This window comes from Barbus barbus (assembly GCF_936440315.1).
Source record: "Barbus barbus genome assembly, chromosome: 21".
NCBI classification, from domain to species: Eukaryota; Metazoa; Chordata; class Actinopteri; order Cypriniformes; family Cyprinidae; genus Barbus; species Barbus barbus.
This window is the reverse complement of record NC_136749.1, coordinates 13,586,961-13,607,055: the sequence shown is the minus strand read 5'-3', so window position 1 is coordinate 13,607,055 and position 20,095 is coordinate 13,586,961. Positions and strand designations below refer to the sequence as shown.

Sequence of the window (20,095 nt, the reverse complement as noted above, 5' to 3'; positions counted from 1 at the left end):
ACATATTTAAAGGATCACATGAACCATTGATATTTTGGAATATTCTAAAAACATACAGAAGAAAAAGATATCACAGTCATCTAAATTAGCTATCCATTCTCTCCTCTCCATTTTCTTTTTAAGTTAGCTTCTTGCCTTCTGTTCTCGAGCCATTTGACAGAGTCCACAGAAAGAACAGCAGGTCATAATCACCCAGTCGTCACAGACAGAACCCTAAAGAAGACACAAACCAATCATGCAGTGCTAGTCTTTGACATCAAAGTAATGAAATAGTGTATTTCAGCAGAAATTACAAGAGCAAAAATAAGCAATAATTAAAACTGAAAAGGATTTTTATTGCATGGCCTACATTAATACGATATCTGTCACGGATGCTGGTTCTCAATGCAATCATAGCGCCGGGTAGGAAGGGCAAACAGCAGCTGTCACCATTATCCTGTGCCACCTTACATCCCAAAATTCAAGGAATAAATGCCCCACACAGACCTGAGGAGTAAACCAGTGTCAGAATACACACTATTTTACAATGTAAGGCTTATAAGGTTCAACGAATTGATTAGGCATAGTTCATTAGAATTTACTCACCCTTATCATTCCAAACCTGTATGGCGAACTATCCCTTTAACAACTTACTCAACTTATAATCTATTACTGTTACATTAGCTTGAGCAAAATGGATTTGTATTCGTAAATTAATCTCCTGCTTCACACACACTCACAGATTCCACAGTCGTCACAACAGTCGCAGACATCCGAGCTCCAGTGAGAGACAGTGTAGCTGGTTACAGTCATTTGAGGCTGGGAAGTCATTGCTTCTGTTTGATACGACATCACTGACAAAAGACATAGCAAATGATATAATGATTTACAATTACAACTTACTCTTACAGATTATTGCTAAAAATACAGTAATATTGTCTTGCTGTGAATATAAAAACTAATTTTTCATTTGATGGCTTTTATGTTAAAAAGAGATATTTTCAATGGTTAAATAAGTATTATTAAGACAAAACATAAATGTCATTTCTGCTATATAAAGGTTAAAATGAGATCTTCTCTCTCAACTGTTTCTTTGGAGAGGCTTCCTGTTACTATATATGCCTCACTTCCTCAGGAATGATGTTCAATATCTGATAGGTCTCAGTGAAGTTGGAAATCACCTCAAGCTTGATGAAGGGGAGTGGAAACTTTACTAGTGGTGAGTAGTTTATGTGACCTGTAAACTAAAGGTTGAAATGTTTGATTTGGGGGCGAGGAGATTTGCTCTATTTCTCCACACTCTTCCATTACGACCCTTCCATTATCTACAACTTTTAAAACATTTAGAAAAGTACTTTGTGTTACCTGCATGAGCACTGGCAGTGATCACCAAAATACATTTCATTGTCATTTGCGGTATTATCGTGAAGCTGATGTTAGAAATATATGGAAGCTCATTTCCTCAGCATAAGAAAAATAATCATGCTTTGGTAAATCATAATTACAACATATGCAATTCGACAATTGAAATCTCTGCAAATTATTCAGTTGCTAAAAAGTAGTTGTCTGCAATATGATTCTGGCATGCAGATCCACAATTGCTTTGGTGTATACTCTGTTGCTATGAATTGTTGTTATTGTGCTATGTTTTGATTAGTTTGTTGGCATATATGACCTATTTTACGCACAAGAAAATTACTTGATTTGCTCATCCAAGCAGAAAAACAATTTTGTTTCTGAGAATGAATTTCATTTATAAATAATATATGAAAATTTCCATACTTTTACATCTGACATGGTGTTTTTATTTTTATCTGATTTTAGTCTGTCTTTGAGTCCTATGCATTGAGTCTCAATGTAGAGAGTAGGATGTTTCAGCATACCTGGTTGAAAAAGTCACTGTTAACCCCTGAACTGCACCAAACCTTCAAAAATGCCACCATGTTAACCCATTTTGAGCAAAACAACAGAAATCGAAAAAGAAAATGGCTGTAACTTTTAAACTTTGGAAAGCAAATGTTTAAATGTAACACAAGAATCATATTCAAACAAAACACTATAGTAACAGAAAGGGGAAGCTCAGATGTACTGGAATGTGACTAGTGCATTGTTTGCACAATTTTCTACAAGTTTCTAGGGAAGAACACTTGACACTGGGCCCTACAGTCAAAGCCACAAGTCTGACCATGTTCTGGTTGAAATCTGAGAATGAAATACCAAAATCAAAGTGTGAAAGTGTTTTCTTAGGCTAAGTCTTGGTGTATTTTCTTTCAAATTTGTTAGGTTAGAATCTGCATGAATAGGATGCTGATAATTCAAGTTTTTTACGTTATTAAAACAGATTTGCCACATCTTCAGACATCTAAGAGCAGCTGAGGACAAAGCTAAGTTAAAAGATGGCTTTACGGTTTCATAATAGTGCAGCGAATCTGTTGAGCTGTTTGACTTCATTGTTTACACATCAGGGCATGTCTCTGGTTTTCTTATCCAATGTATTGCACTGCTGTAACACTTATTCATTCTTCGCCTTTTCATGTGTGTTTGTGAGGTCAGTTTGTACAAATACAGTAATCAGCGTCCAGCCCCTTAAGTAAATTATCTCTTTAAAACACCCAAAAGACAAAAAATCTTCTCAACAGTTAGAAAATGCTATGAAACGTTAAAAGAAGAAATTTTATATTTAGCAGTATTTTCATCTTTAAAAGTACTATTTAGGTCTATAGTTTAAAAAAATAAATCGCATATATACTCTGGTGTATTATTGTATTTAAAGTACCATATTTTGTCCTATATGTGAAAAGAAGAAATATTACATGCATACTGAGCTGTGTGATTTTATTTTACGTAACATGGATTTAAATGAATATTTCTAGTCTGTTTTGCAAGTTCTACAATCAGTTCCTTATTCTGGTCCCTGTAGCCACACACAGACGTGTACAGGCCACATGATTTCACAATGCCAGAAGATAATGTTGCACAACTGTATTGTCAAAATTACACTCCACAGTTTCAAATGTATTGGAAATGGTACAAAGTAACAGATCTGAAACACAACCCTTGTTTCATTAGCATTAAAAACAAGAAGCTCTGAGTGCAGTTACATGAGCAACTGTTGAAATGTACAGCTGTGTGGACATTTCTGTATTTTTACTTTATTTAATCTGTGGTGCAGAAATAATGACATCAACAAAATAAAAAATTAAATAAAGGATAAAGGATTTAAATTGGCCTATATGCAAAAGAGGGTCACTTGAATAAATATTGACATATTTTCATGGGTAAGTTGAAATATAGAGCAAATGTCCATCTACTCATTGCTGTGATAAATAATGTTAATCTTCCTCAGGTTACAGCTGTACTTGAAACATACAGTTACAAGATTTAATGTTTAACACAAAAAGTGAGAATACTGCTGCTCTGTGGTGGACAGAATCATTGCAGGTCACAAATTATTCTGTCATTGTTGCCATTGATTGCGATAACCACTGATTTGTGCACCTATCTGCAGTCAACACAAACCGCATGATATCTTAAACTGTATTATACATTACCATTAAAGGATAATGAACCTAATAAACTACAACCTAGTCAACAGAAATGCAAAAACATTAATAACAAATGTAAAGAGACATAAAACAGTTATTTGTACAGATTTCACATGCTCCCGCCACCGCGGTGGTGATGACAATTTCCGACTAATATACTGCGCCGGCATTCTATTTTCGCTGTCACCTTGCAACAGGACAGCTCCTAGACCTACTCCTGATGCATCAGTTTGCACTGTGAAAGAAAGGTCAAAATTGGGGCTTTGCAACACCGGCCCCTGACACAAACAATCCTTGAGATCTTGAAAGGCTGCCTCACACTCAGGTGGCCACACAACCTTTTGGGGGCTGTCCTTCTGAGTGAGGTCAGTGAGTACTGCAGCTCGGGTGGTAAAATTGGAAATAAAACGTCTGTACCAGCCTACCAGACATAAAAAGGACCTCACCCGCTATTTGGTTGTTGGAGGCGGGCAAGAACGCACAGCCTCCACTTTGTCCACTTGAGGTTTAATTACCCCACCCCTCAGCACATACCCCAAGTAAGACACATCAGGCTTTGCTAAATGTCATTTAGTGGTATTAACCACAAGCCCAGCACCATGAATTCTCATGAATACAGCCAACAGGTGCTCCAGATGAGCTGTAAACAACCACATCATCAATGTAGGCTGCTGCAAAGTCCTCAGTACCTCTTAGTACACAGTCCATAGTGCTCTGAAACATGGCTGCGGCCCCATGAAGGCCAAACGGCATGACCGTAAACTGCTAGAGCCCACTTGGGACCCTAAAAGCAGTCCGCTCCTTGGAAGTGTCAGTCAAAGGAATCTGCCAATACCCCTTACATAAGTCTAGGGTGCTCAGATATTTGGCTTTTCCCAAACGCTCTAGGAGTTCGTCAACCCTTGACATGGGGTAAGGGTCAAAGGCAGAAATAGCATTCAGCTTGGAGAAGTCTACACAAAATCTTAATGTGCCATCCTTTTTCGGCACTAAGACGACTGGACTGCACCACTTGCTCTCCATTGTCTTCCTGAGCTGTTCCATTTTCTCCCCAATCGGGTTTGCCATCTTTGAAGTGGTTACTACCGACCCTGTATCTTCTTGGTCAGCCCTTGACTTACCATCTTCATCTTCCTCCACTGTTCTCTGAATAGTCTGCCTCTTGGGTGGCATTTTGACGTTTTCCTGAAGCCTTCTACTGCACTGGACAACACCGCTGCCACCATTTGTCATAACATGTCCCGTGTTGGGCAAAGGGTGGTGGTAGATAGGCTCAGGACTCAGATATCATCCAAAGAGGACTTTTATTAAATGCCAGTGGAGAAGTAGGGGTATACACATTCACAGTAAGAGAGGGAAAAAAATATAAACAGAATTAGGAAACTAATCAAATAAACAAAAAAATATATATTTTCAAAAATAAATAGGAACTTAACTCAGTGTCCCCTTTGACATTACACGACCAAAGAAAACAAATTGCTACAGGCAGCAAAAATCTACATCAGGCACTTCAAGCAGTATGCTCACCCCTTGTCCTCCCGAAGTTCAGTTTAGACTGGCTTATATAGCCTAAAAGACAGACTCATTACACCTAAGACCAAACCAACTACAGGGGCACCAATATCAGAAAACTTGGAAGCATAAACACAAGCTCTTTTAACCATTTAAATCATTAAACTTCAAAAATACATAAAATAAAAAAATAAATGCAATTCTTTAACATAAGCAAAATGTAAGCAACATCATATGACATCTTTTCATGTCTGCATCACCAAGAGTTAAGCCCCCTCCTTATTAACAGAAATGGTTTAACCCAACTCAAGAAAAAGGGACTCTGTAGTCCCGCCTCTTCCTTTCAGGAGTCACAAGACCAAGATATGGTGAATACACAGCATGCAAGGTAGAGGTTTACAAATGTAAAAATAAATACAGACTTGAAATAATAAACAACACAACTACAACTTGTCTCTGTGTGGTTAATGAGAAACTATATCATAAGGGAACAGTAGTAGACATGACACGTTGCGATAACCACTGATTTGTGCACCTATCTTTCTGCAGTCAACACAAACCGCATGATATCTTAAACTGTATTATACATTACCATTAAAGGATAATGAACCTAATAATCTACAACCTAGTCAACAGAAATGCAAAAACATTCATAACAAATGTAAAGAGACATAAAACCATTATTTGTACAGATTTCACATGCTCCCGCCACCGCGGTGGTGATGACGTCATCACTGGTTTTGTGATCACATGCAAGGTCTTTGTAAAAATCCTGTAAGTTGCAGAACTACAAACATTCTCGTAAGTCTAAAAACAGCCATATACTCTCACAAGTGTGAGTAACTGTTTTTATTATGTGGTCACTATTTGTCTGTTAAACAGATCGTTTGATATTTACAGTGGGTAAAATAAGTGTTGAACACGTCACCATTTTTCTCAGTAAATATATTTCTAAAGGTGCTGTTGACATGAAATTTTCACCAGATGACGGTAACAACCCAAGTAATCCATAGATGCAAAGAAAATAAAACAAATAAGTTCATAAATTAAGTTGTGGAATGACAGGGAATCGTATTAAACTACTGAAATGTAATACTTCCTACAAAAGCCTTTTTTGATAATGACAAGGAGAAACTAGTCGCATGCATTGCTCAGGTTTGATTTTGAACCATTCTTCCACAGATAATGCCTTTTTGCACCTCCCTTTTTTCATGTTTTCAATACTTTTTCCCTGTGTCATTCCATTTTATTACACAATTTAATTTCTGAACTTATTTTTGTTTTCTTTGTATGTATGGATTACTTGGGTTGTTTCTGACAGCTGTTGAAAATTGTGTCAACAGCACCTTTAGAAATGCACTATTTTGCCAAAAGTATTGGGTCCCCTCCTTCTAATGAACATGTTTGACTACTTTAGTAATTTCTATGAGTACAAATCTTAATGTTTAAGCATATAATGATATTCTAGGGAATTGTGTGCTTCTAATTTTATAGCAACAGTTTGGACAGGACCCTTTTCTATTCTAACATGACAGTGCCAACATTAATGTTTGGTGATGAGTTTTTGGGTCAAGGTCTGCATATAAAGTCACACCAGAGGTGTTCAGCTGGGATTAGGAATTGGCTTTCTGCAGACCAGTCAAGTTCTTCCACACTGACTGAATCAATCATGTCTTTTTGAACCTTGCCTTATACACAGAGGCACTGTCATGTTAGAATAGAAAAGGGTCCTGTCCAAACTGTTGCTATAAAACTAGAAGCACACAATCCGTAGAATATCATTATATGCTTAAATATTAAGATTTGTACTCATAGAAATTACTAAAGTAGTCAAACATGTTCATTAGAAGGGGGCGACCCAATACTTTTGGCAATATAGTGTATATTTACCTTATAAAAATGGTGGTGTTCAATGCTTATTCTACCCACTGTATGCCGTTTTAGCCTAAATCACAGTAGTGTTCAGCTATTGTATGAGGAATGTAGGCTGTCAAACACAAGTGTTAGCCAATCATAGCAGTAGGCATTTACTTCTGAGTCTACAATCCACCATGTCTATTCATTCTGATGAGGGGGGTTAAAAACAGGACAGAAAAAATCTTAACATAAGTGGACCTCAGAGAACTACGGAGCCCTTTAAGGGACATTGTGGTGGGAAAAATTCGGGGTGAGTGGGAAAAAATTTGGGGTGGGAGGAAAAAATATTTTTCAAATGTTTTGCATTCTCTCACAAAACCAGTTGAGTTCAGACAAACTCTTATTGTTTACTTTACAGCTTCCAGTGGTTACAGCTTGTATGTTCACAATGGTGCGGTTTAGAGTTTTGTTTTGAACTTGGACGCAAAGTAATAGTTATACAGTCAGTGCTTAGTTCAAGGCACTGTTTTGGGACATTCTAAAACGGCTAATGTGGCTTAATGTTTCAAAACAGACATTAAATTCGATAATAATAAATCCTGATAAAAATGATTAGGCTAACATTAACCTTATTAATAATATTACTAATAAAGCAGAATATGAGCAACGCCCTGCACGTTAAGCCTTTTCTTCCCCATAGAAAACGCTTAAGGCAGGCTAATGAAAGGTTCATACTCGTATGTTCACAATGGAGCGGTTCATAAAGTTTTTATTTTGAACTTGTACTCAAGTATAAAGAAATGCAGGTTAGTTCAAGGCACGGTTCTGGGACATTCTAAAACGCTTACTGTGGCTTATTAAAACATGAGGACCAAATTCGATAATAATAAATACTAATAAACTTATTGGACTAATATTAATAACCTTATTACTAATATTACTATTAATAAAGCAGAATAACCCAGAATATGAATGCAATGGATTTGGTATTTTTTAAATCACCGTTTTCATTCATTAGCTTACCTTAAGCATTTTATGGGGGAGAAAAAGCTTACGTGCAGGGCATTGCATTAATATTCTGGGCTTCTGCTTAGTAATATTATTAATAAAGTTATTAATATTAGCCTAATAATTTGATCCCCTTTTATTATTATCGAATTTGGTCCTCCAATGTCACTGTTTTAAATCATTAAGCCACATTAAGCGTTTTAGAATGTCCCAAAACCGTGCCTTGAACTAAGCACCGACTGTATTTCTTTATACTTGAGTCCAAGTTTAAAATAAAACTCTATGAACCTCTCCATTGTGAACATATGGAGCTGTATGAACCACTGCAAGCTGTAAAGTAAACAGTCCGAACTCAACTGGTTTTGCGAGGGAATGCAAAGTTTCTCGAGGGAACGCAAAACAATTGAAAAATATTTTTCCTCCCACCCTGATTTTTTCCACTCACACTGAATTTTTCCCACCACAATGTCTCTTAAAGGGCTCCGTAGAGAACAGTACAATAACAGTAAAAAAAAAAACAGAGGCAGTTCATGACACTTTTAAAGTCCTTTACAGTAAAATCTGGTTGTGCCATTCTTTTGAATTTATATTAGTAAGGCCAGATAGGATGTGGTTAAACTTCTGAGTAGGTGTCAACACACATCAGAGCTGTTCTTTGACAATTAAAGAAGCCTATATGCACTCAGTAAACAAGTAAACGCAACCATTTGCTTTACCGGTAGAGTATCATTTTCTTATACAATATTACAGTGTATTCATGATCAACCTAGAAAGTCGAATGGATGAAAAATAATTGTAATGTGACAATGACCTCATCAAAATCCATATTCAGCACTTGAATGCGATTTCAGGGTGTGAAAAACCTGCTGAGGATTTTTTTTTTTGCATGTTCACCACAGTACCTTTACTGTTTTTTGGTTTTGTTTTGTTTTTTCAAGTTACATTTTTGGCCTTATATTGCATAGAACAGGATAGATGAGACATGAAAAAAAAAAAAAAACAGGGAGGAGAGTGAGAGAGAAAAGGACATTGAGCTGCATGGGACTCAAAGTGACAGCTGCATTAAATGTCTGAATGTTGTCACAAGACTATGGCTCCAATGGTTTGGTGTAAATTAAAATCTTCTGAAACCAGATTATTATTGTTGTTGCTTTAAAACCAAATCAAAAATACTGCAAATGTAAATAAATTAACCAAATTACACCCGAGTGCTAGACTAGATTTATGTGTCAACCTTTTGTTGAGATAACCCTCACAAATATAATGGTCTTACTTGCATATTTTGTCCAGAAATCATACAGTAAATGTAAATAATCTAAACAACAGATCATCATGTATCACTAATTTGTTTTTCATGTCTCAGGTTATAGGCTTCCTGTCTATCAACAGGAAAGATGCATCAGAATATCGATAGATTAAAAATAAGATCAAACAGACTTGAGCAGTAAAAGAGAAGATATTTTGATCAATTTGCTTCTCTTTGGTTTTACAAGCACCTTTTAAAAAACACTTCATGTGATGTTTCCAGAAAGAGTATGTTTTGTGGAGAGAGCAAAAAGGGAAGAGAGAAAAAAAAGTCAGGAAGCACTAAGATAAACGTGTTTCCTGAACAAATTCAGTTATAATCAGACCATCATCTGATCTAGGCCAGTCAACCCCTGCAGAGACAGCACAGAGAACAGGTACAAGACTTTCATGTATGCTTCTACTGTACTCTAATAGTTAATGTTAGTCCTTTATACAACTATGATACTTCCTTCAAAATAGATTCTTCATACTATAGACTTTAAAAATATATATTTTAAATATGTGTAATTATAATTAACTAGACTTTAAATAGTTTCACTGCAGTGTGAAAATATATTGGTTTTGAAATTAATTACAACAAATTAATTTTACATTCAATCTAAAGTTACAGCAAGTAATAATGATTTTACTAGCAACAACACCACATCCATTAAAATAATTAAAGACTAGTAATGGCAGATAATGGTGAAACTATTTATCATTATAATTAATATTATTATTATTATATGCTTGATTGTATATGCCAAACTTATGCAATGCTAATTCTTAGCACTTTCACTTCACTCTAGTTGTACTTTACTTTTCCCACTTTTGTCCCAAGAAACTTTTATAAATTACCCTAAAAATTGTACGATTTAATTTCACACGCTTTCAGATCTGTGACAACCAACTTTGCTTGGTGTTGCAAAGGTGTTTCCAAGAAACTTTTTGAACATGTCTGCTCTCAGCAAATTGGGGATTTCAAAAACATGTTTTTGTCTAAATTTATCAAATGAGTGCAGTTTTATTTCCCTGGACGAAGCCTCCAGTTCCCCTTTGCAGTGGTTGTACGAGTAGGATTCAGTTTCTGTGGTCTGACTTCTCGTTCTCTTTCCCTCTATTTTTCTTTAAGAAAGGAGAGACATATAGACAAGACAACGTGAGAGACGAGTGCACCTCGTGCCCACTATTTTACTTGTATGTCTCACTTCTCTGAAGCTCATCATGGAGCACACCACAGCAGCTATAGATTTCTCAGAGGTGAGTGTTAGGAAGGCAGTACTGAGAAAAAAAACAAAAACAAAGGTTAACAATCTGAATTAACAGAATATTGTCCTTTGCTCTGTTTCAGTACACAGATTATGACTACTCAAACATTTCTTTGTATGATGAGGATGACACTGCTGCTGCCCCCTGCAGTCTGAAGGAAACATGGGACATTCTTGGTCGCTTTGCCCCCGTGGCTTACATCCTAGTCTTTATCTTGGCACTAGTGGGTAACATCCTGGTTCTGTGCGTGATCCGCCGCTATCGCCAGTCTCGACACAGCCCCTGCTCCTTCTCACTGACAGACACCTTCCTGCTCCATTTGGCCGTCTCTGACCTCCTACTGGCTATAACTTTGCCATTTTTCGCCGTCGAGTGGATCCACGAGTGGGTTTTCGGTGTATTCATGTGTAAAATCGCTGGAGCGTTGTTCTCACTGAACGTCTATTGTGGGGTGCTTTTCCTGGCCTGCATCAGCTTTGACCGATACCTGGCTATCGTACATGCCATCAATATCAGCTGGAGACGCAAAACCTGCCACGCTCAGCTAGCCTGTGCCATCATCTGGGGCGTCTGCCTGGGATTGGCGATGGTGGACGTGTACTACCGCAATGTGGTGAATGTATACGGCATAAATCGGTTGATGTGCCATATAGATTTTTCCCATGGGAACAGTCAGCAATGGCAGATCGGCATGCAGCTGGTTAGCATGATTCTTGGATTCATACTTCCCCTACTGGTCATGCTGTACTGCTACCTTCGCATTTTCAAAGCACTCTGCCATGCCACACGTAGGCAGAAACGGCGCTCGTTGAGGCTCATCGTCTCATTGGTCATTGTGTTTGTAGTCAGTTGGGCACCTTATAATGCCTTGCGGATGACCGACAGCTTGCAGATGCTTGGGGTCATTGTTAAAACCTGTGCTCTCAACAAGGTGCTAGATGTGGGCATTTTCGTGACAGAAAGCCTGGGGTTGGCGCATTGCGCTTTAAATCCACTACTCTACGGCCTTGTGGGGGTAAAGTTCCGTCGTGAGCTCGCCCAGATGTGTAAGGCTGCTTTAGGACCCCAGGGGTGCCTCGGATTAGCAGGATGGGCAAACGGTCGGGGATCAACCCGCAGGCCTACTGGATCATTCAGCTCAGTGGAGAGTGAGAATACTTCATACTTCTCTGTTATGGCCTGAAAAGAGTGCAAATGACATGAACAAGAGTGCAAGGATAGAAGTGATGGTTGTTTTTTATCTGGAATTGGGAAGAAAGCACAATTTCAGTTTGTGTTGTTGAGCGATATTAAAACTTTTTCATGTTCTCTTTTTTTGAAGCAAGGCATTTTCACATCTGTTCTGTTGGAGGAGGAGACTTTGTCATCAATTTTCTCTTGTTATTATTAAATCTTTAGACAAATGAGAATATGCAATTTCTTTCACATTTTGCTGCATTTTAGCTATAGGCTCTATATAGCTATATATTCATATTTTTATATCTTTTATATTCTCCAAACATTACATACTGAGACAAAAAAAAAATATATTATTTCAGAAAAATGCTGTAGATTTTTTTTTCCATCGACAATTCTGTCTTTGTGGCAGCTGTAATCATGACAATGAATCATCGGTTGAATTGTCTGGGTCTGGTGTCACAAACAGGAACTGAAAACAGACTCCACATCCACTTCCTTTACTTTTCTTTTTTTTAAATAAATACTCTTCATAAATAACGATGTAACATCAAATTGAGTTTTGTTTATCATTTTATTAATCTGTTGTTTAATATTTTAAGTAGATGACATAATATAATGGATAACACATCACATGCAGTACATAATAGATATGAACATGACAGGATGCTTTCTCCTAATGTAATTTTTGTAAACCGTTTCTATTGTTATTTTTGTGAGTGTTGCCACCTCTGATAAAGTGTAGTTTCCATTAAACTTGCAGTATAGATTTGTGTGAGTCACTTTTTTATTTAGCTTCCTTAGCTCTACGGAGGACGTGACACTCTGAAGATATATTTTAATTCTGAGAATGACAGCCACAAAGGAAACCCAGAGCAAAAGGTATAATCTCTTTTGTTTAGTCTCTATTGAAATTATTTGTTTCAAATTCTTGTTTCATCTCCATTTTCATCTGTATTAAAGATCTATTTCATTTTGAGAGTGACAGCCACAAAGGAAACCCAGCGGTATATCCTTTGTTCATCTCTATAAAAAAAATACCTCTCTAAAAATACTTTTCTGAGAAATAAACATAGTTCTCTTTCAGAAAGCATTTTGGAAGTGTTTCTATTTATTAATGATACAGTTAAAAAAAAAAAAATGCATTTAATTTTTTTAATTCCGATCTTTTCTGCAGTGAAATTTTGACATTAGCGTTGGTAACAATGATAACTTCACAGCATGCTCTTTTAGCTGAAAGCATTTTAGTCTGGGGGTCAGGAAATATGAGTCAGACTGGAACTTTTATGACCACATCTGCCGAGCCTGAAGTCTGAATATATAGATTTCACAGCTTTTCTTTTTCTTTTAACCCTTTGCTGGTAAAGAGATGTTTTTATAAACCACCAAAAATGGACTAATATAGCTACTCTAACAGGACTTTATGAAGCAAATCATTACTTACAGAAATTTTATAGAGCAATAACTATCATGAAATCACCTTGCATGTATTTTGACATTGTACATATTCATATATGTATAAAACATTCTACACAAGTCGACTCAGAGAAGGTCTATGCATCTTTACTACAAAAAAACAAAACAAAAAAAAATCTAAACTTAAGATGAAACAGAAAATATGAGAATATATGTAGCTATTTGTGTAAGATTGCTACCATCTAGTGAAAAAAAATAAAAATACCATGACTTCATGTTAGGTTGAAATGATATTATGACAATAATGGCCAGTAGATGGCTGAAGTGTCAGGCTATAACTGCTGTGAAAGAAGTCATGCTTAAAAAAATGTATGTAAATTTGTAAATTCATTTAGACTTTTATTTATTTGTCTTTTTAAATAATTTGTATTTTATATTTTATTTATTTATTTAGATTTAAGTGCTCCTAATGTAGCCTACAACTGCTATGTAGAACTATATAAGATAAGAGGAACCCTAGTCTCCTCTTTACATTTTAGATATGTTACTTCACGCTCATATACATATATATATATATTGTGTGGAGCCCTGGAAATGAGGGCAAAAACGATTAGAACCATGTTATCTACAGGAAATTCACTGTATTTAGTTTAATGCTGATTTTTAATCCTTTCCCCAACTAAAACTATCAGAGAGTTATACAGAGGCTTAAAGGTATCTTTTGTACGGCAGCAGTGCTACAGCACCTTAACCACCCCAAACAACCGCTGAAGAACCATACTGGGCTTAACAGGTTCTTCATATGGTAGCAGTGCAAATAGCACCTTAACCACACAAATTAAACAATTATCTGTCTGTGTGCGTGTGCGTGTGTGCGTGTGCGTGCGTGTGTACTGTGGAGAATGTTCAATTCAGCTGAAGACTATCAAACACTAGAGGGCGCAGTACACCTACGGGAGGATGTGTAGGCTACATTACCAAGTTTGTTCAAGGGCTATCCGGATGAAGTAATGGGTTAAGACAAAGAAATTTAACAAGGGCAGGATCATTGTTACCTACTCCTTGTCTTTCACTCTGCGCGTGCACGCTAACCAAATGATTGCAGTGAACAAACAGAAAATGCGGACTGCTTAGATAGGAAGACAAAGAAACAAAGACGAGCAGGAACATGGAAACACCTGTAAGTGTTTTCTTAGCTTAACAGATGCATATATTTAAAGTTTCGTAATTACAGTCGGTTTCATCTAACTTTTATGATCTGTGGTACTGTCAAGTTTATCGTACGTTTGTTGTACAGACATCTTGAACTGGATCTAGTAACTCACAAGCCCAGTTTTTGATATTCGAAATGAACAGTTCGAGAGCAGCTAAAGGGGGTTGCAAACTTAAAAACAAACCCACATATCTGTGTGCATTAGCAAACTCAAGCAGTAGTTCAGTGTCAAAGCAGAATTGAGTTTATTTTTGTATGCGCGCGCGTATCCACCTCCTCGGTTTTATCTATCTACAGCAGTCAGCTGTCCCACCCGCGGTTTTACTTTCCATTTAACTATTATTGCAACATCACGTGAAAACCCAGCATGTGACTCTTTGCAAATAAAAACCACTCGCGCTGTTCACAAGTCAGTTCACGAGGAGCTGCAGTCAGATATTAATCTACAGTTTCTCATTGACCCTTGGTTTTTATTTTATTTTAGTCAAACATGCAGGTGGACCTGCACGGACTGTTTGAGGATAACAGTACTTTCGACTATGATGATTATGAGTACAAGGAGATGTGTCCATCCAGCACAACCTCTGGTGCTTTGGTGGTCTTCATGCCCCTGCTTTACTCTGTGGGTTTCTTATGTGGGCTGCTGGGAAACGGACTGGTGCTGGCAATACTGTGGCTGAAGCGGCTGAACCTGAGTGTGATGGACATCTTCATCTTTCTTCTGAGTGTATCAGACAGCCTGCTGCTGCTCACACTGCCTCTCTGGGCTGTAGATGCGGTTAAGGGATGGATCATGGGCACAAAGCTCTGCAAACAGTCTGGAGCTCTGTTCGAGGTGAGTTATTGTTGGCTTGTTAATGTATCGGTTTGATAAGTTTGTAGATGTCATGGCAGTTTGATTGTACACACGTTTCAACCTTCAGTCATGGTTAATAGTTAAATACACTCTGAAATCAAACTGGCAAAGTGTGGGATGACATGTTTTGGATCTTCTGGTGGCATTAGGGCTGGGTACCGTTCAAAAATTTTCGATACCGATACCTTTACCGATACTGATACTTTTTTTGATAACAATTTTATGAAATCAGTTTTAATAAGATTACATTATCTAAAAAATAAAAAACATGCTTGTTGACTCAAAGCCTCATCTCCCCAGCCACTGCACAAAGGAACAAAATATATCCAACACAATAAATCAGTGCAAATAATTTTAAGAAAGTTCAAATAGTTTTCAGTTTACACATCTGTTAGGCTACATTTACACTAGTGCATGTTCGTTTTAAAATGCATTGCTCAGACAAAATCATAATTTCTATTCATTTATTCTAGGTTGTTAAAGACTTCAAGAAATTGAAAATAAGTGGTTGTTTTATTTTCTTTCACCATATGTTTTATTGTTATTAAATTATGGTGCACTATGTCTAATTATTTGAATGCATAAAAACAACTTTAATTTATTCTAAAAATAGCCTTATGAAATGTTTTGTTTTTCCTCAGAAATTCTAAGTTCTGTATCATAAAATTATCATCATTATGTGGCATAAAAAATAATTTAATTTATCTTTAAATTATTGAAAATCAAAGTTTATTTATTTATTTTGGCAAACAAAGGGTGTTTACTATTAAAATTAAAACATGGAAGAAATGTTGTGTGAGCATTACTAAAAACAAATAATAATAAAAAAGTTTTAATAATTTTAATAGTAACCTTCAAGGCTAACTGCTAAAACACTTTGGTTAGAGCAGCAAAACCATGCCTATTTTTTAAAGGGGATAATACATAGCTAGATCTTAAACAGTGGATCCTTTAGCATTGTTATATATCACAATATTGCAGAGTAAATCTGCTCAGTGTAAAGAATTAAGCCATTATAGAGGTAACAGAACTTACTATAAGCTGCTTTGAATCGATGTGTTTTGTGGATGCTGTGCAAATAAATAATGAACCAAGTTGAAGATTCATTATTATTAGAGATGCCGAACAATGATCAACGATCAAATAAATGAATGAATGAATGAAACTTAATTCGGTCGGGGCCTAAAAAGTATCGAACTCAGCCCTAGGTGGCATCCATTGAAGAAACAGATTTTTTTCTTCTTAAAAAATCTTATACTGTAAGATATTTCATATTATAAGATATTCAAAATATTGGTAAAGCATCTTTTACCATATATAATGATTTTTCTTTTTTTTAAATAAAGAAATATGTTATTACTTTATATTTGATGGATGCTGCCCATGACATTTGAGTCAATAAATGTTTTTTATTAGTATAATAAGAAATAACGCCATATGAAGCCAACATAAATACATTTACAGGACATGACATGTTTTTTAAACTACCTTTTATAAACTGTTTTTGCACATTCTAATTTGTCATTAACAGTCTATTATAGTAGTATTGTAATAATAACTATTTCATTTTCATTATCTCTTCAGATCAATTTCTACTGTGGTATCTTCACATTGGCCTGCCTCAGTGTTGACCGTTATCTGTCCATCGTCCGTGGAGTACAGCTGTTTTCTCGTAAAAAGCCTGTGGTGGTTTACTGTTGCTGCTTGATCATCTGTGTCCTCTGCCTGCTCCTGTCCATCCCTGATTGGATCTTTCTAAGTGTAAGCAAACAGGAATGTATTCACTATTACTCGCCTGATTCCCAGCGTCTTGCCTCTCGTCTTCCACATCTTTTTGTTTTGCTGGTACTTGTGCTGCTGTTCTGCTGTTTCATCGTCCTGCTGAAGTTACAGCACAACTCAAAGTGTCAGCAAAAGAAGAAGGGCCAAAACACAGCTGTCATTGCAGCCCTCATACTGGTTTTCTTTATCTGCTGGACACCCTACAGCATTACCTTCATTGTCAACACTTTTCAGTCAATGGATAGCAACTCTCCAGCAGTGGAAGACTGCGAAGGGAGGCAGTGGACAGCTAGCAAAATAACAGCAGTTTTTGGGCTTCTCCATTGCATTGTTAATCCTGTTATTTTTCTCTGTCTCTCCAAAGAGTTCCGGCGTCGTGTACTGACTGTGATAAAGTTCAGTGCTTGTAATATGGAGACTAATGATGTTTCGCTTTGGGACTCTAGTGAAGTAAATGGTAATGCTTCTGTCCAGGCGGAACAAGGTTCACTTCATCCTATGAATGACATTAAACAAACAATAAAAACCCAAGGTCATGATATATGAAAGCATGGATCATAATACATTCACTGATGGACGTTCTGTATCTCATAATTCCTCAAATATATGTTATGCATTCTTCATTTAACATGTGAGCATTTAATAGTATGGAATAACCCAGTGTTGGGTGATTTCTGTTCATGTATTCTGGAAAACTCTCATTATGGATGATAAAGGATGAAATGAAAAAGATGGACAGTAAATGAAAGAAGGACATGAAATGCTGGCCAACTCATTTGCACTTTAATTTTGTTTATTTTCATCAGTTAAATGATCATACTGGGAATTATTTAATTTTATTTGGTTAAATGTTATATTTATTTATTTTTGTTGTGCTGTGTAAATCGTTTTGGAGTCTTGTTCTAGAACAATGTTCTTAGTAATGGACTGAATTTTCAGCCAATATTTGGCCATTAGCCGGTTCTGTACCTACTTGATTGATCAACAGATGTCTTCATTCCCACTCAATTACAAAATCATTGTCAATGGATAATAAACATTTTTTTCAATTTTTTTTTCTTTTAGATAACTATTGTATGAAATCCTCATTTCAATTCAGCAATTCAAAACTTTTGTACATGTATGTGTTTATATAATTACAATATGTATATATTTAATTGTGCCATTTAAATTGTACAAAAAATTAATTTCTGTAATGTGACAATTATTGTAATTTTAATTACAATTATACAACACATGAAATGTCACATTTTACAATCATTTAAATATTGTCTATGTTACATTAATGTTTGTACCATAAATGTATTCCTATCTACTATATCTGTTGTCGGTGGGAGAAATAGTTTTACAATTTGTGCCGAAATTGAATCAGTAGCATCAGCGAATGTACTGATGAATAAGATTTTATTTTAGAATTTTGGCTCCAATGGCAGGAAGTTATGTCACTTGCTTAGCAGTTTCTTGCATGTTTTTTTTTTAGATCTCAAGTCAGTGGTCTCTTGAAGGGTGTGTCCTCTTACTTACATAAGTGTTAAGAAGTGTATAAAGGAACACCGTGCTATTTTAATGTTCCTTCTCTTCACTTTGAAGTAGTTTCCTTAGTAGAGCTTATGTTCTACTAATTTTGTAAAGCTCAGAATATTAATGGTTGTGAAAGAAAATATATTGAAAATGACTTCATTAATTGCTCATTAAATAATGATGAGAGAATAATGATTTGACATTTGTGTAGTTTCCTGTGAGATGGGGTCATACAGGATTCTTTGTTGCATAACCCTTTTGGAGGAAGTACTTTCTTCCTGTGCGATATTCATAGCATTTTCTGTTCAGGGTGAATTGGTAATTGGGAAAGACCGCTGTTGGGATTTTCAGACATAAATTTTTTGGTATCGTCATTAGTGGAGTATACCCATGGACAGAGAAGACAACATATGGTGTACAGAGAGAAAAAAATGGGGCACTTTATATGTGACCCTGGACCACAAAACCAGTCTTAAGTGTCAATTTTTTGAAATTGAGATTTATACATCATTTGAAAGCTGAACAAATAAGCTTTCCATTGATGTATGGTTTGTTAGGATAGGCCGATATTTGGCCGAGATGCAACTTTTTGAAAATCTGGAATCTGAGGGTGCAAAAACAACAAAATCTAAATATTGAGAAAATTGCCTTTGAATTTGTCCAAATTAAGTTCTTAGCAATGCATATTACTAGTCAAAAATGACGTTTTGATATATTTACGGTAAGAAATTTACAAAATATCTTAATGGAACATTAATGATTTGTGGCATAAAAGAAAAATGGATAATTTTGACCCACACAATATATTTTTGGCTATTGCTATATATATCCCAGCAACTTAAGACTGGTTTTGTGGTCCAGGGTCACATATGCTCTAGTCTTTGTATTTTACTGTAATGCAGTGTCCTTTCGAAAAACTTTCAGGATGTCATCATCCTGAACAACAGAAGGGCCTGTGTGTAGTAGTGTAGTAGTGAGAGAAGCTGACTGTTAAGTAGTTTTTTTGCATATCTGTAAACTGCCAAAGCACATTTTAATACTCATGATCCATTTTTGATGACAGTCTATTTTGAATAGATTGGTTTCTTAGAAAGTTCTTTGTATTGTAATGTGTTCTGATGCCATGCACACAAAATAACCAAATGTGATCGCTCAGTTCCTCTTCTGAAACAGAACATGTGGTGAGCATTAATGTGAAAAGGACAGCATGACTGCATTGTCATGCGACAATAATATCATCAATATTAGATCAGACATTTCCATGAGTCATTAGTAACAAAATGAGAGTAGAAGTAGTTGGATTTTCAGAATTTCAGCTATAGATTAACACTAGTTTCGGTATGAGTAAATTGCATGTTTGCTAAGTGTCCATTTCCTGTCCTGTTGTGAAGTGTGATAGATACTTATCTATTTTTTTCTAGTCAGAGCTCTTTAACCATTACTTGCATCCGGTGTTTTGAAATGTGTTTTTGTAGTTCTTTTTTTGGCTGGTCAAGTATCACAAAAGTAGCGTGTGTGCTGTAGTACCCCTGGTAGATGATGGTTGAGAACACTAGAATAACTTGTTTAATTCTTACAGTATGTGGCTACACAAACTTGTTTTCACATGTCTTTGTCATGAGACTGGTTTGTCAGCTTTTGAGAAATGGAGCCTAAACATACAGTCCTGTCAAT

At 36.1% G+C, this 20,095-nt stretch overlaps 2 protein-coding genes and 1 pseudogene across 5 annotated transcripts; 2 read left to right on the top strand and 1 right to left on the bottom strand.

Annotated features, from left to right (window-relative positions):
• Window positions 1–14: 14 nt before the first annotated feature.
• On the bottom strand, window positions 15–831 carry LOC306887798 (cornifelin homolog; annotated as a pseudogene). Its single transcript has 4 exons — window positions 720–831; window positions 350–486; window positions 136–213; window positions 15–44 (listed from the first exon to the last, which is right to left on the bottom strand). The product of its transcript is annotated as a cornifelin homolog (transcript).
• Window positions 832–9,429: 8,598 nt separating this feature from the next.
• LOC306887390 (C-X-C chemokine receptor type 3-2-like) lies at window positions 9,430–13,177 on the top strand. 3 transcript variants are annotated; one of them, XM_079445076.1, is made up of 4 exons: window positions 9,519–9,583; window positions 10,321–10,448; window positions 10,540–11,680; window positions 11,779–12,401. In XM_079445076.1, the coding sequence occupies exons 2-3, from the start codon at window positions 10,413–10,415 to the stop codon at window positions 11,638–11,640; spliced, it is 1,137 nt and encodes a 378-aa protein (XP_079301202.1). In that variant the 5' UTR covers window positions 9,519–9,583; window positions 10,321–10,412; the 3' UTR covers window positions 11,641–11,680; window positions 11,779–12,401. The 3 variants fall into 3 exon arrangements, with proteins under 3 accessions (XP_079301200.1, XP_079301202.1, XP_079301201.1); XM_079445074.1 differs by having other exon boundaries at window positions 9,430–9,583; window positions 10,540–13,177; XM_079445075.1 differs by having other exon boundaries at window positions 9,519–9,598; window positions 10,540–12,403.
• Window positions 13,178–13,983: 806 nt separating this feature from the next.
• Window positions 13,984–18,620, top strand: LOC306887548 (C-X-C chemokine receptor type 3-like). Its single transcript, XM_079445377.1, has 3 exons — window positions 13,984–14,229; window positions 14,747–15,097; window positions 16,703–18,620. Exons 1-3 carry the CDS (start codon window positions 14,218–14,220, stop codon window positions 17,444–17,446), a joined length of 1,107 nt encoding a protein of 368 aa, XP_079301503.1. The 5' UTR covers window positions 13,984–14,217; the 3' UTR covers window positions 17,447–18,620.
• Window positions 18,621–20,095: the final 1,475 nt, after the last annotated feature.